General features: G+C 44.3%; 1 protein-coding gene across 1 annotated transcript in view; it reads right to left on the minus strand.

The window, feature by feature from the left end:
• Positions 1-11,439, minus strand: part of LOC143022308 (uncharacterized) — a 16,870-nt gene extending 5,431 nt beyond the window's left edge. Inside the window, exons 1-2 of the mRNA XM_076180454.1 lie at positions 11,066-11,439; positions 8,644-10,795 (exon numbers count right to left, since the gene is read on the minus strand). Coding sequence (XP_076036569.1) covers positions 8,644-10,795; positions 11,066-11,439 — 2,526 coding nt within the window. The remainder of the gene's footprint in view (positions 1-8,643; positions 10,796-11,065) is intronic.
• Between the last annotated feature and the right edge of the window lie 3,561 nt (positions 11,440-15,000).

Here is a 15,000-nt window from a genome sequence, read left to right on the forward strand (position 1 = left end):
CTACAGGCCTATAAGTTTGACTTCAATCGTAGGAAAATATGGAAACTATCATCAGATATGCTATCGAACATCATTTAGAAAGTAACTATTTGATAAATGATAGCCAGCATTGTTTTAGATGGAACGTTCTTGCATGACTAACTCGAATTCTACAACACAGCTATCTCGAATTATGACAAAAGAAACAATATAGATTTAATATATTTAGACTTCGCAAAAGCTTTTAATACCGTCCCCTACGAAAGACTACTTACTAAATTAGCTTCACAAGGAACAAGTGGTAACCTATTAAGTTGGACTAATAACTGCTTGAATGGTTGAAAACAGAGAGTTGTTTTAAATGGAAAAACTTCTGAATGTTACAAGTGGAGTTCCTCAAGGTTCCGTTCTCGGGCCACTTCTATTCATAGTATATATAAATGATATAGACCATGGACTAAAATCTACTGTTTCCAAATATGCTGATGATACAAAACTGTGCGGAATGGCAAATGATCACTTAAACCAATTAGATATTCTAGATAATTTAGATAAATTACTGCAATGGCCTGAAACGTGGCTAATGCACATAATGAAAAAGATCTCGGCGTAATTATCAGTAACAATCTCAAACCATCCAAAGAGTGTATTTCAGCCTCTGAGAAAGCAAATATGATTCTAGGACTGATTGCGCGATCTTCTAACTTCAAAAGTCCATCACTCATTAACAAGTTCGTCCACATTTGGGTTATGCTGTTTCCGTATGGTCACCGAATCTCATTAAAGACATTGACAGATTGGAAAAAGTACAACGGCGAGCTACAAAACTGATTCCAAATATAAAAAATAAATCATACGCAAATCGACTAAAACATATGAATCGGTTTTCCTTAAAAAATGCGTAGACGCAGACGTGACTTGATACAGGTCTTTAATATTCTAAAAGGAATTGACAACATCAAAAGTGACAAAAAATTTCACATTGAATGAGAATCCGACAAGAAACAATGGTCTCAATCTGTCCGGAAATAGATTCAACTTTGCCAACCTGTGTAGTCAATGAATGGAATAAACTTCCTGCAGAGGCAGTGCAATGTAGTTCAGTTCGAATCTTTAAGAATCATTTGTCCGTTTGTTTAATATATTTTTTTTTATTCTCATTCATCATTAGTTATGTCAATTTATTATTAATTACTATTTATCTGCTTATTATTGAACTATACCTATGTATTTATTTATGTATTTTATTTATTGTTTACATTATTATAGTTTTATATATTCATTTATTTGTTTATCATGATTATGATTTTTTTTTTCTCATCCGACCTAGATATGGACCAAAAGTTCTCCTGTCGGCATGTTTTTTTTTCTTTTCTTTTTTGTAAGGCCTTCTCGTACTCTACAAAAGCTAAACAAAGAGGTATATCTTAGTCTGCTGTTTTCTCGATCAGTTGGTTCATCACCTGCAAATGATCTAGATTCAAATATCCGCTTCTAAAGCCTGCCTGTTCTCTCGGTTGGTTTCCATCTAAAACTTGACTTAGTTTATTTGTAAAGATCTTTGAGAATACTTTATATGGTCGGTAGTTACTAAGGTCCCTCTGGTCTCCTTTTTTGTAAAACAAAATCACTATGGCATTACACCAGGATTCAGGAACGCTTTATTGACGCAAGCACTGATTGTACAGCTGAGCTAACTGAAGATGAAATTATTTCCCTTCGTCTTTCAAAAGATCTATCGATATACCATCTTCCCCATGTGCTTTTCCCTGTTTCATATTTTTAGAGCAAATTCTACTTTTTCCTTTGTAATCTCTGGTACACTACTAACGTCTACAGATGAATTTACTGACTCAACTACGGTCTTCGACGAGTAAAGCTCTTGGTAAAATTCTTCTACTTTTTTTTTAGTATTCTGTCTCTATATTTAATGATCTCTCCATTTCTATCTTTCAAACATATAATTTGCTGTCTTCCTAAAGCATGTCTGCGCTCGATCTCTTTAATACTACTACATTTCCAAATAGTTTCCTCTATTTTATCCATGTTTCTCTTTCTTTTCGAATATAACTGTATACCTGCTTAATAAATTGTTGTATATCAGTTCATGTTAGGAGACTCTAACTAATTGGCTGCATGTTATCATACGGTAAAATCTGCTCATTAGCATGCAACTGATACTTTAGGGTCTATATGGGGCGCCCCTACGGACCAAAGCCACACACAATATTATCTGTGGTAGAGGACTTGTTTACTCATAGAGAAATGATGCTACTTTATTGCACTGCGACTGTCCCTCCTACTTTTAATACTGTCCTGTACCACTTCTAAGAATGAATATTTCCATTTTCGCCTACTCAATCCCACCCTGTGGTAGGGTGAAAAGAATACTACTACAGATTTTTCCCACTCGGATTGTAAAAGGCAGCTGAAACGGGACGGAGTGATGGGACTAGGCATCCTGCTGTCTGTAAATATAATGAGTATATTCTTACGAGAAGTCAAGGCATAAGAGGGTCTGGGAGGATTTTTTTTTTCAACAAGAACCTTAAATTTTTGGGTCTCTTAATGTGCGTGGGTGTGGTACAGATTATATTAAAAGAGAAGATATAGGCAGTATGTTTGTGAGAAGGAATATGGATGTGTTGGCATTAAGTAAAACTAAATTGAAAGGGAGGGGTGAGTTTGAATTTGTGAGTGTAGTGGGAGGGGGTATCGGAAGTGAGGAGAGGGATGGGGTTACTATACTAGAAAGTGAGGAGATAGGTAATCGTGTAGTGGAGTGGAAGGGGGTTCCTTCAAGATTAATGTGGATGAAAGTGAAACTGGGAAGGGAGATGTGGGTCTTTGTAGGCGTATATGGGCGTGGTAGTGAGGAGAGTGTAAAGGAAAGGGAGGCATTTTGGATAGATTTAGATAGGTGCATAGAAAATATTGGGAGGAATGTCAATGTAGTGGTATTGAGAGATCTTGGTGTTACAGTAGGGGATGAACCAATATACGGAGTGGATGGGAAGTGTGGAGTGTCAGATAAAAATCGTATTGGAGAATTAATGGTGGATTTTTTTTTTTTTTTTTTTTTTTTTTTTTTTTTTTTAAATCATACCACCACCCACGGTGAAAACCTCCGCCACAGATTCAAAAGCTCTGGGGGTGACCACGGGGAGCGTGTCCTCCGACGGACAACACTCCCCAGGGGTCTCCTGCGATTCGTATGGTTAGACATTTCAAACCCAGATGACTGGGGATGAGCTTACTACGCCAGGAGGCGCTGAATAGCAAGGACCTCGTTACCTTTGCCCTATTCCTTTAGGGGGACTGTCTGGGTGGGTGTGTCGGTAACTAACAATCACTTTTGGAAATCGGATTAGAATGTGGTATTCGAACCCACAAGTAAGCAAATGTGAGACCAGCACGCTTCCGATGACGCCACCAGCGCACAGGTGACTGGTGTGACTGGATGATTAAGCATGGAATAAAACGAAAATAGAATACATCAACTTATATTGAATATCATACAAATAATATAGGTGAGTAAATGGAGTCATTTTACACATGAAATGGGGGAAAGGACAAAATGTAATCATTGTTCAGGACGCGACGATGACCCTGTGGATGTCTGTCCGGGTTTGTCGCCAATTCTTTTTTCTTTTGTGTGAAACACGCAGCAAAAACACACAAATAAAAAACAAACAAACAGACGAATAGGCAAAGAACATTTCATCTTTTGGTTGCCAGTAGGTTTACTAAGCAGAATGGAATCGTGTGGTCTTTTAGCTCGATCAAAGTTGTAAAAACAGCCTCCGTGCCTTGGCTCATGCGCTTAGTGATCAGTCAGAAGGTATTCATCGAAAAGAAAAGAATTAAATCTTGCCTCCACTGCCGAATGCCAAAATAAAAAAGCAAATGAAATACCATATAATGGAAGAGTTCAAGTTTAAGTTTAATGTGGAAATTGTTGTAAATATTTGTACCAAGAATCTGATCGATATCAGGTATTTCACAAAATCCAATCTTTAACAAGGATAATACACGAAATGAAAGTAGATGAATAGTATCAACAAACAAATGAGAAAAAATCCACCTACATTACCGAAGACATCGACCGGTTTCTCATAAAAGGTGGAATGAAAACAGCTAAAGTTTCATCCAACAAAATAGGGAAAATTGTTAAAAGACAAGAAAAGGGTCCTGATAACGAATCAAGTGTTGTCTATCAAATCCCGTGTAAAGGTTGTTCAGCTTCATATTTCGGAGATTTAAGTCGGGGTATAAATAAAAGCCTATGTGAACACAAAAATGACCTTAGAGCACACAGGAGTTCAAACTCTCTTGGATGGAGGCTAAAATTCTTCAAAATGGTTTAGAGAAGAAGGCAAGGAAAACAATCGAAGCTGCATACATAAATATCAATGAAAACACCAACGGAAGGGATAGATTTGTTTGCTTGTTAAAGGTGGCAAGTGTCCTCGTGCTGGGCGCGACAAAACGTGTCGTGCTGCACGGGACAATTGATCGCCGCCCGGGCTCTGCAACCTGAGCGAGTGCTCAATAGGAGTGATATAAATAGTAACCCATGTCAAAACTTGCTGTACATCTCTGAAGAAGAACAAGTTGGTCGAAACGTTAGAGTAAATCAATTCCTCGTTTTACTCCCACCACCCAATCTCACGTACATACATACATACATATATATATATATATATATATAACAGAAGACCCAATCTGCCCTAGATGACGTCATCACAACTCATCACCAAGTAGGTAGAACAAGAATATTGAAAAAGTTATCAAGACTGTACGGTGGTACCCTAGCTATCCCTCAAAGTTCTCCCTCTTTCATCAATCTATCTAATGAAATTTTAACAGAAGACCAAATTGAATTTTTGAACTTGGGTATCAACTGCCACCTAAAACCTAAGTACAACCAAATTAACAAAAAAGTGGAAATAGCAGCCCTCTTCGAAGACATCTGCAAATTAGAGAAAGAAGGCAAAATCTCCGTCAACCAAGACCTCCAAGAACAACTTCAAAGCGAGAGCACAAAATCACGTCACCAACGCAACACCACCCCACTACTCTCACCGCGCCTAAAAGAAGCAGCCAGACAACTCAGAGAAAACGAGAAAATTATCATCAGAAAAGCAGATAAGTCCTCATGTTATGTGATATTAGACAAAAGTGTGTATATTGAGAAGTGTAGAGATATTTTACAGGATCATTCAAAATTTAAATTAATTTCTCGTAACCCAACAGAAAATCTGAAAAAGAAATTAAATAACCTCATCACCGGGGTTAATGCAGAGATAGGGGGTACTAAATTTAGCAAACTAGTTGGAGATTTCCAACCAGGATATTTTTATGGTAACGTGAAAACCCACAAGGAGAATAACCCACTTAGGCCTATTATATCACAAATTTCCACTCCTTCTTACCAAGTTGCTAAAATCCTTCATAATATCATTTCTCCTTATATCCCCACTACCTACTCCCTCCGCTCAACCGAGGAATTCATCGACCTTTTAAATACCAACCAGACCAAAGGCCCCATCGCATCTTTAGACGCCCAAAATCTCTTTACTGAAATTCCCGTCACAAGAACTATTAATATCATATTAGACTATGTATACCATCACAGTGATCTCCCACCACCCAAAATCCCACACAACTTTATGAAAGCATTATTAGAAACTTGCACCACAGAGGTCCCATTCAGATGCCCAGAGGGAAAACTTTATATGCAAACGGACGGTGTATCCATGGGGTCACCACTAGGAGTCCTATTTGCCCAAGCATTTATGGCTGAAGTAGAACATAGGGTTTTCCAAAACAGAGATTTGACACCACATATTTATTGCAGATACATTGATGATATATTTGTTAGCTCTAAATCAACTAAAGACCTAGAACTACTAAGGTACCACCTCCAAGAGATTTCTGGGCTCTCTTTTACTGTTGAATTGAACAAGAATGGAACTCTCCCCTTTCTAGACATATCAGTAGATTCCAAACCCAATAAATATACCTTGAATGTATACCGGAAGCCTACCAACTTAAACAAATGCATGAATGGAAACGGGGAATGCACAGAAAATTATAAAAAAGGTGTCATCAGAGCATATATAAAAAGAGCCTTACTAGTATGCTCATCATGGAAAGCTCTACACAATGAACTTAAACACATAAGACAAATGCTCATTAATAATGGCTATTCTAATACTGATTTTGACAACATGACAAAAGAAATGCTTCACAGATTTTATTCCAAGGACAACACTCAGAGTAAATCCAAAGCAAAACACCAGATAAACATATTTTACCACAACACTTATACAGAAGCATACAAAAAAGATGAGAAAGCTGTCAGAGACATAATAAAGAAAAATTGCCACCCCGTAAACAAGGAAGATGAAATAAAAGTCATCATATACTATAAGAATCCCAAAACATCTTCACTAGTGATGGAAAATAACCTGTTCAAACCTGAGGCATTACAGAAAACCAATGTAATTTATGAATTCACTTGTCCAGAGGAAGACTTTGCACTTCCAGCGAGATACATTGGTCATACACAATGTACCTTAGGCAGAAGGTTAACATACCATCAGCAAACGGGGGCGATAAAAGAACACCTTAAGAAATGCCACAACATAGTAATCACAAGGGATTTAATATCTAAAAATACTAAAATCATTGGACACCATTATAATTCAAGAAAACTCCAGCTCTTAGAATCTCTATACATTAGAGAAAAAGCCCCTTCCATCAATTTGCAATGCGACCTAATATCCAATATCCCCTTGTATAGAAATAAATTGCAACATCCCGCCTCTACCACCCCCTCCTCCTTAGCTTCACCCTCTCCTCTCCCTCCTCCTCCTCCTCCTCCTCCCCCACCCCCTCCACACACCCCCTCTCCTCATCAGGTCTCTGAACCATTTAAAAGGGCAGAGGTCACGGGTAATCCGCTAATCTCCTCACACCTGCATAGGAGAAGGTCGCCCCGGGTTTAATATGTAGCCATCCTTTTCATCTAAGGCAAGAAGTAGTTTTTAATATTATTATCATTATTATTATTAATAATATTATCTTTAGTGTTATTATTCATTCAAATTTAAAATGTAAATGCAATTGTAAGATTTGATATAAATTGTAAATGTGTAATAATCAATGTAATTCAGACTAGTATCATAAATATCTATTATATCTTTAAAACAGAAATACCAGAAGATGTCTTATTAGAGACGAAACGTTGTGCAATAAAATGGAGAAGTATAATGAATTGGTCTATGCCCACCCTATCCAAGGGAAGAATATAATTAGAAAAATAGAAAATACAAGAAAGAAATTCAACAACTTCCAGAATGCTGTCGTATTCAATCAAACATGTTTAAAAGAGAACCTGCTCCCAAAATACACAAATATATATATATATATATATATATGCATGAGAAATCACATAAACTCGTGATTCTAAATATGCGGAAAAACCACCAAGGAAAAAGAAAAACTGATGACCAAGCGCTTTCGTCTATTCAGACATCCTCAGGGTACATAGAAAAGAAGTTTTTTAGTTTATTATTTAACATTAGTACATGAATATATACACAATCACATACACGTATGTATATATACTCGTGCATACATATACTTATAACCATATACATATACATATAAAAATGCGCGGGCCACAAGCCCGCCGCTGGGGCTTACGCCCCGATATTTTGCTACCATGTTTCAGCGAGGGGGCGGAATGTCTCGCATGATGGTTAGCAATTTGCTAGGTGTGTTAAGAGCCCGCCTGACCAAATGGGCGGCCAAAGCTTCCTCATCCTGTGGGCCCTCGATGGGTTGCTGTCTTAGTTGAGCTGTGGCGGGGCAGTGAACCAGGTAGTGTATCAGCGGTCGACGGCTCTGGAGGCCGCAGTGTTCGCACTCCTGACCACTGAACTCGGGCCGTAGCTGCTCCAGCGTGCCGTACCCGAGCCGGAGCCTGTGCAACCGAACTTGGTCGGCTCTAGTTAGCGGACGGCCGCATTGTAGCGGCTGGTAATTTGTGGTGGCAGCGTACCATGCTGCCTGCCGCGAGGTTCTCTCCATGGTGCGATGGTGGTGATGAGCGGAGTGCCAGGTGCTCCGCTTAGCCTGCGTCTTGATCTGCTGCAGGCTGGGGAGGACGTAGCAGGATACTGCGGGCATGGTGCTAGCTGCTCGGGCTGCTGCATCCGCCAACTCGTTCCCTCGGAGCCCCACGTGACTGGGTACCCAGTTCATCCGTAGGTGCCGGCCTTCACCGGCAAGTCTCTGCGCGCTGAGCTGAATGGATGTTACCAGCTGGATGTTGTCGGTGGGGCTGGCTTGCTGGAGTGTCTGGAGGGAAGATTTGGAGTCTGTGTGTATAATTACCGCACCTTCACGATGGTGAAGGGCGTGCTCCAGGGCTTGCTGTATGGCAACTAACTCCGTCTGCAGGGTAGAGCAGTGGTCGGGGGTCCTCCATGACAGCGTCTCCCCGCCGGTGACTGCCGCCGCTCCGGTCGTGCCTCGAACAGGGTCCACAGATCCGTCTGTGTAGTACACGGCTCCCCCTGGGATGCTGGCCTGTGTCACAGATGCCAGCGCGTGTAACCGCAGCTCGTGTTGTGTGCACTGTGCCTTCCTTGCTGGCGGGTTGTTGATGATGATTTCGACGGGTGGGGGCTGCCATGGGGCCGGTACAACGTAGTTTGCAACGGCCAGATCCGGACTCCACATGGCTATTTGACCGTCGTCGAACAGTGCATTGGTGGCGTCAGCTATCCTCCGTAGCCAGGTGTTTGTGCTGAAGAGGTCCCGTCGCTGCGGTAGGGTCCTTTTGATTTTGGTTCGTGCTATGGTCTCCCTGTCTTGTCGGAGGATCTTAGCCACCCGGCAAGTCGCAATATGTTGAACCCTGGAGGCCAGAGGTACCAGTCGAGTCTCACTTTGCATTATGGACATACTGGTCCAGCGAGGTGCCCCGAGCATGGTCCTCATGGCCTGGTTCTGGATGCACTCGATCCTCCTTTGTTGGGTGGGTGACAGGGAAACCAGCACGACAGCGCTGTAGTCAATCAACGAGCGGACGGCCTGTATGTAGTACAGGCGCAGCACGGCATGTGAGGCTCCAGAGTGTGTCCTTGTCATCGCCCTCATGACATTGATTCTCGTCCTCGTCCTCTCCCTTAGGTAGGTGACCTGGGTGTTGAAGGATAAGCCTTGGTCAACCCATACTCCCAGGTACTGGTACGAGCTGGTCCAAGCCAGCTGGATACCCTGAATGTGGAGGTGGGTGTCCGGGGTGGTGGCCTTAAGCATCAAGGCCTTGGACTTCTCAGCTGAGATCTTGAGGTCCAGTTCTTCACACTTGTTAGAGATAAGATCAAGGCCCTCTTGTGCTCTGGTGATCCTATTGCCTCGGGTTTTGCCCGAGACGACAAGAACCAGGTCGTCGGCATAGCTGAGAAGCGCCGTGCCACCCCGGAAGGGTAGGCTCACCAACTGTTCCATTAGGAGGTTGAAGAGGACGGGGCTGAGAACCCCACCCTGCGGAGTGCCGTTCTCTAGGTCCCGGTAGGCTGAAAGGTGGCCTTGGAACCTGACCCGGGCGCGTCGGTGTAGCAGGTAGTCCTCTATCCAGGAGAGGAGTCGTCCCTGGACACCCCGCTGTACCAGCGCATCTAGGATGGCGTGAGCACTGGCTAGCTCGAACGCTTTTTCCAGGTCGAGGAAAACGGCCACGGCAGGGCGGTTGTCTATGTGACTCAGGAGAGTCATGATGCTGTCGGCCGTCCCTACGCCCTTGGAGAATCCGAAGATGTGTGGGTGGAGGGGGCCCAGACGCCACATGAGTCGGGTGAGTACCATGCGCTCCGCTGTCTTGGCCGTGCAGCTCAGCAAGGAGATGGGACGTGGCTTGGAGGGCTCCCTGGGCTTAGGGATGGGCTGGATGTCCGCTCGTTTCCAGGTGGTTGGGAGACGTCCTACCAGCCACGAATGGTTCATCAGGGCCAGTAGTGCTGCCTCCCCGGCAGGCCCCGCGTGAGCTAGCATAGAATAGGTCACGCCATCCGCTCCCGTAGCCGTATCTCTACCTTTCTTGGCCCGGGCCAGTTCTTGTGGCGTGAAAGGTACATCGGTGACGTCAGGTGTTGCTCGCGCCGTACCGACGGCCTGCTCTCGTGCTGGCCTGAGCTGCTGCTGGAGGTTCTGCATCTGTGCGGGGAGCTGGGAGTTGGCGCACCGTGTGGCGAACATATCCGCTAGTCGTTCTGCTTCCTGTTGTGGCTCTGGGTGTGAGGCAGGACGAGGGGCGCGCTTCCCGGAAGCCGTCCTCAGTTTGGCCCACAAGTCTGCCAAGCTGGTGTGCTGGGAAAAGCTGGCACACCACTCCAGCCATTTGGCCTCCCGTACCCGGCTTGAGACTTGTCGAGCGTGTGTAACCACTTCCTTCAACAATTGTAGGTTAGTTGAAGTGGGTCGCTTGCGGTACAGCTTCCGATGAATGTTGACCAGGTGATTCTGCTCCCGGACTTCCTCATTGTAGAACCACCAGTTCCGACGCCATCGATGCCCTGGATGTCGTCTGGGGATGGCTGCTTCTGCTGCTCTTTCGATTGCTGTAGTGAATTCTGTTTCTCGCTGGTCTAGGTCCTCCGGCGGGTCGCACGCTTTCCACCAGTCATCCAGGGCGGCCTGGAACTTCTTCCAGTCCGCCCTCCGCAGGTCCCATCGAGGTGGTTGGAGCGGTGGTAGTGGGAGTGCGGCCCTTAGAGTGGTGATGACGGCGTAGTGGTCGCTGGTGAGAGTAGGATGCACACGCCAGCTACTTCCGGAAACTAGATTGGTAGACACCAGGGTGAGATCCAGTCTGCCTCCCCGGACGTGAGTGGGTTCCCCAGTATTTAGAAGGGAGATGTCCTGGACCTCTTCCAACGTGGTTGCCAGTTGGCGGCCGGTCGGGTTAGTCGGAGAGGGGGAGTGAAGCAGTGGATGATGGGCGTTGAAGTCTCCAGCTACTAAGATATTGTTGTGGGTAGCTAGTGACAGTATCTCATCGACCTCCAACAGTTTCCCGGGGCTCCTGTAGATGTTATAGATGAGGAGTGGCAGGTCGGGAAGGAGGAGCTCCACAGCCATCACCTCCACACCCTCACCACAGTGTACGGGTCGCGCAACCCTGCGGTGTGGTAGGTTATTCTTCACCAGCACCATGCAACCACGGTGTCCTATGCCTCTGTCAAGCGGGAGTGAGTGGACCGTGTAGCCCCCTATTCTCCATTCGAAGTCACCGGGTGCTAATGTTTCCTGTAGAAGCACGATATCCATGCCCTCCTCCATGATTGTTTGGAGGAGTTGGTGCTTCTTGTTGCGTATTCCCTGCATGTTCCACTGGAGCACCTTCAGGCTGCCGAGGTCGTGTGGTGCTGGAGAATTTCTCATGTGCGCATTACTCTGCTCCATCTTGGTGGTGGGGGGAGACGCTGTTGGTGGGTGTCCTGGCAGGCTGGTGCGGGTTGGGTAATGTGCCCTCGAAAGTGGCCGCCATTACTTCTCGAATGAGAAGAGAGGCCAGGTCTTCATCTCTGCCTGGAACAGTGTTTGGCTGTTGTAGCAGGCGTCTGAAGACTGCTGCAGCTGCCATGAGCATCCCCTCAAGCGGTGGGTAGCGGGTGGCAATGGGCCTGACTCCGGTCGCTGGTTTGTCTCCGGCCGGGAGTTTGGCTGGAGGGACTGCGGTAGTGGATGTGGCGAGGGTTGCCGGGGCGGTTCTCCTAGCTGGGGGTGCTGGAGTTTCTGGTGTCTTCTTCTTTCGTCGTCGACGTCTCTTGCGCCGGGCGTTGTGGATCTCTGCTTGGGGCCTAGTTGAGGGCTGGGTTTGTGTTGGGGGAGGGTTAGGCTGCTCTTCCAGTTCTTGGCGGGGGGTGGGTGCTTGACCCCAGGCTGGGCGTGATGGTGGGGGAGCGGGCACGAACAGAGGCTGCTGCTGCTGGGAGGGGGGTGGTGCGTTCCGCGCTTCGCCTTGAGGGTTTTGTCTGCCACCAGGGAGCCGTCGGATGCGTTCTGGACAGCGAGGATGCCATGCGTGGTGCTTTTTTTGACAGTTGGGGCACCGAGCCGTGGTGGCCTGGTTCTCCTTGTGCTTCTCTATGCACACTTCCGTTGCGTGTGCTAAGCTGCATACTCCGCATCTCGTGGTGTTGGGGCAGCAACTCTGCAGGTGGTTATATCGTTGGCACTTGTAGCACCGTATCGGCTCTCGGTCGTAGGGCCTTAGGGCGTACTTTCCCCATGGCCCCAGGTCGAGTTTTTCCGGTAGGGGCCCCTCAAGTTCTACGTACGTATGAAAGAACATTGGTGGGTTTTCTATAGACATCAAATTTGAAGGACCTTTCCTTTCTGTAAATCATAACATCAAGGAAAGGTAAATGATCATTTTCTTCCAATGTTCTTTCATACGTACATTTTTATTCGTCTCATCATTGCAGGACAAAGATGTCAGTGTTGTCATCAATGTTTCTGAGAGCCCATAGAATTTGCAGTCCGGAGTTTTTGGATGATGAACTCTTAAGAATATCTAACATAGCTTCAAAATTAAAATATCCTAAGCACCTCGTGGAGATTTCTTATAAATCGGCTAAGAAATCTTTCTACGAGGAAAAAGCTAGTAAAACTTTTAATGTAAAGAACCTACTTGTACTGCCTTTCAACGAGAATTTCGTCAAACTACCACATATTCTTAAGACTTTCAACATTCAAGTAGCATTTAAGAACTCCAATACAGTTAGAAGTCTTTTAATTAAAAACTCTCCATATAAGGAAGAAGGATGTATATATTCAATTCCATGTAAAAATTGCGACAAATGCTATATTGGTCAGACTGGAAAAGAATTAAAAGTAAGGTTAAAACAACATCAGTATAGCGTCAAGAGTGGGCAAATGTCTAATGCCTTATTTATTCACCTAAGGGATTTTAATCATTGTATAAATTGGGAGGGTGCTAAAGAAATTGTTAAAGATAAGTCATATTTGACGAGAAATATAATAGAATCCAGTTTGATCAAAGATACATTTGTCAATAACTTAAATTTAAGTCATGGTATGTATAAGTTAGACAATTTTATTGTGAAAAAAGTAGTAGCCCAAACGTCCGCTGCCGCGAACGGGTCAGGTTGACATTAGATCCTCGCAACCTCTCCTGGTTCCTTCCCTGACCTCATACTCTTTGTATATATTCTTGTGTACTTTTTCTTTTCTATGTACCCTGAGGATGTCTGAATAGACGAAAGCGCTTGGTCATCAGTTTTTCTTTTTCCTTGGTGGTTTTTCCGCATATATATATATATATATATATATATATATATATATATATATATATATACATATATATATTGTATGTGTGTGTATGTGTATTCATTTATTTGTGCATATATATGTGTGTGAATAAATTCATCCGTAACTCACGTCTTGTTTCCTCGGTGAGCGTGAAATCGTGATCTATGGCCTGCCCGCAAGCGACGGCCATGATGGTGATTGCGTGGTCGTGGAAGCCCTCGTCACGGTGCAGGTGATCCGACATGACGCGAAGTGACGGAAACTCGTAGCCATCTCTTCCGTGCCTGGGCGCTTGGATACCTGCACGCATTGGAGTGGAGAAAAAAGAAAACAGGTGAAAGAATTAAAAGAATTGAGATGCAATTGAACATTACGGATGTAAGTTACCTTCTCTATGCTTTAAACTAAGTAGGTTAGAGTACCATCTGTATATTTCATATTAATGAGACCGGTTTCCATAAATATATAGACATTAAGACATCTAAGAAATAGTATGTACATACATTTCCATATGGTTATCGATCCATGAAGGGGTATTAATGCTCTTATGAAAGCAATCGTTTTTTTTTCGTTTTTTTTTTTGCCGCCTTCGTGATGCGTCTGATCATTTGCAAATTTTGTTATATCGTCGTGCACTTATGCAAATACAGTCTCATTTTTGTATGTACAGACTTGAATTTTACATAAACAGAAATATGATATTATCATTTAGATGAATAGTTTAATATTGATTATTTAGAGGATGAAGATCAAATATATTTTTACAATACACTGCCATTGCGGGGACGGTTTACGCAGGAAAATGGTATGCATGAATTTGAGAAAACTGAATACATAGAGAACACAACTACGGCTTCGCGGGAAAACGGTATGCATTAATTTGAGAAAGTGAACACATAAATTAGGGAATGCAACCATATCTTCGACTACTGCCCGCAACTGAGTGTGAAACCGTTAAGATTAGAACAGAGAGCCAAAGTATAGATTCAATTAAGTAGGAAGGGAATGCAACATTTCATATGTTACCCACCACTCACGTAATTGAAACATTTTAACAAGAATTAATATTCTTAGAGACTTTTACCTCTATAAAAATATAAAATATCGAACGTCTCTGACTTGATACTAATTGATTAAGTTAGTTAATAAAGGTTTATTGTATAAATATGTACAGCTTTACATACATTGACATACAATGCGGGCAATAGCCCGCCAGTGGGTGGAAGGTGAGGGCTTGGGGAGGTCAGCGAGGGGGGGGGGGGCGCCGCCCTGAGAACCCCAAGCATTACGTCCATGGGCGTGTGGCGGACAAAGAGGGCAGCTCTCGTTGCCCGACTGCTGAGAAGGCTGCCTTCTGCAGGGTGGGCGGGGGTCTGCGGCGCTGGTCGGAGGGCCTCCGTGGCAGGGCAGGACAGTAGATAGTGCAGCAGCGGGTGTCGGCTGTGCCTACCGCAGTGATCGCACTGTTGCCCTTGGAAGCCGTCATACAGCTCCTCCCTGGTGCAGTAGCCCAGGCTAAGTCTTTGGAACAGTACGCCGTCCGCCCTGGGCTGTTGATGGAATGCGTTCAATGTCTGATAATCGTTGGTGGCGGCGTACCAAGCAGCTAGTCTTTTTACTCATTCTAATGGGCGGTGAGTCTAGTGGGCGCGACGGCCTGCGACACCC

Source organism: Oratosquilla oratoria, chromosome 44 (assembly GCF_046742065.1).
Source record: "Oratosquilla oratoria isolate Oo_2021 chromosome 44, ASM4674206v1, whole genome shotgun sequence".
In the NCBI taxonomy this organism is placed as follows: domain Eukaryota; kingdom Metazoa; phylum Arthropoda; class Malacostraca; order Stomatopoda; family Squillidae; genus Oratosquilla; species Oratosquilla oratoria.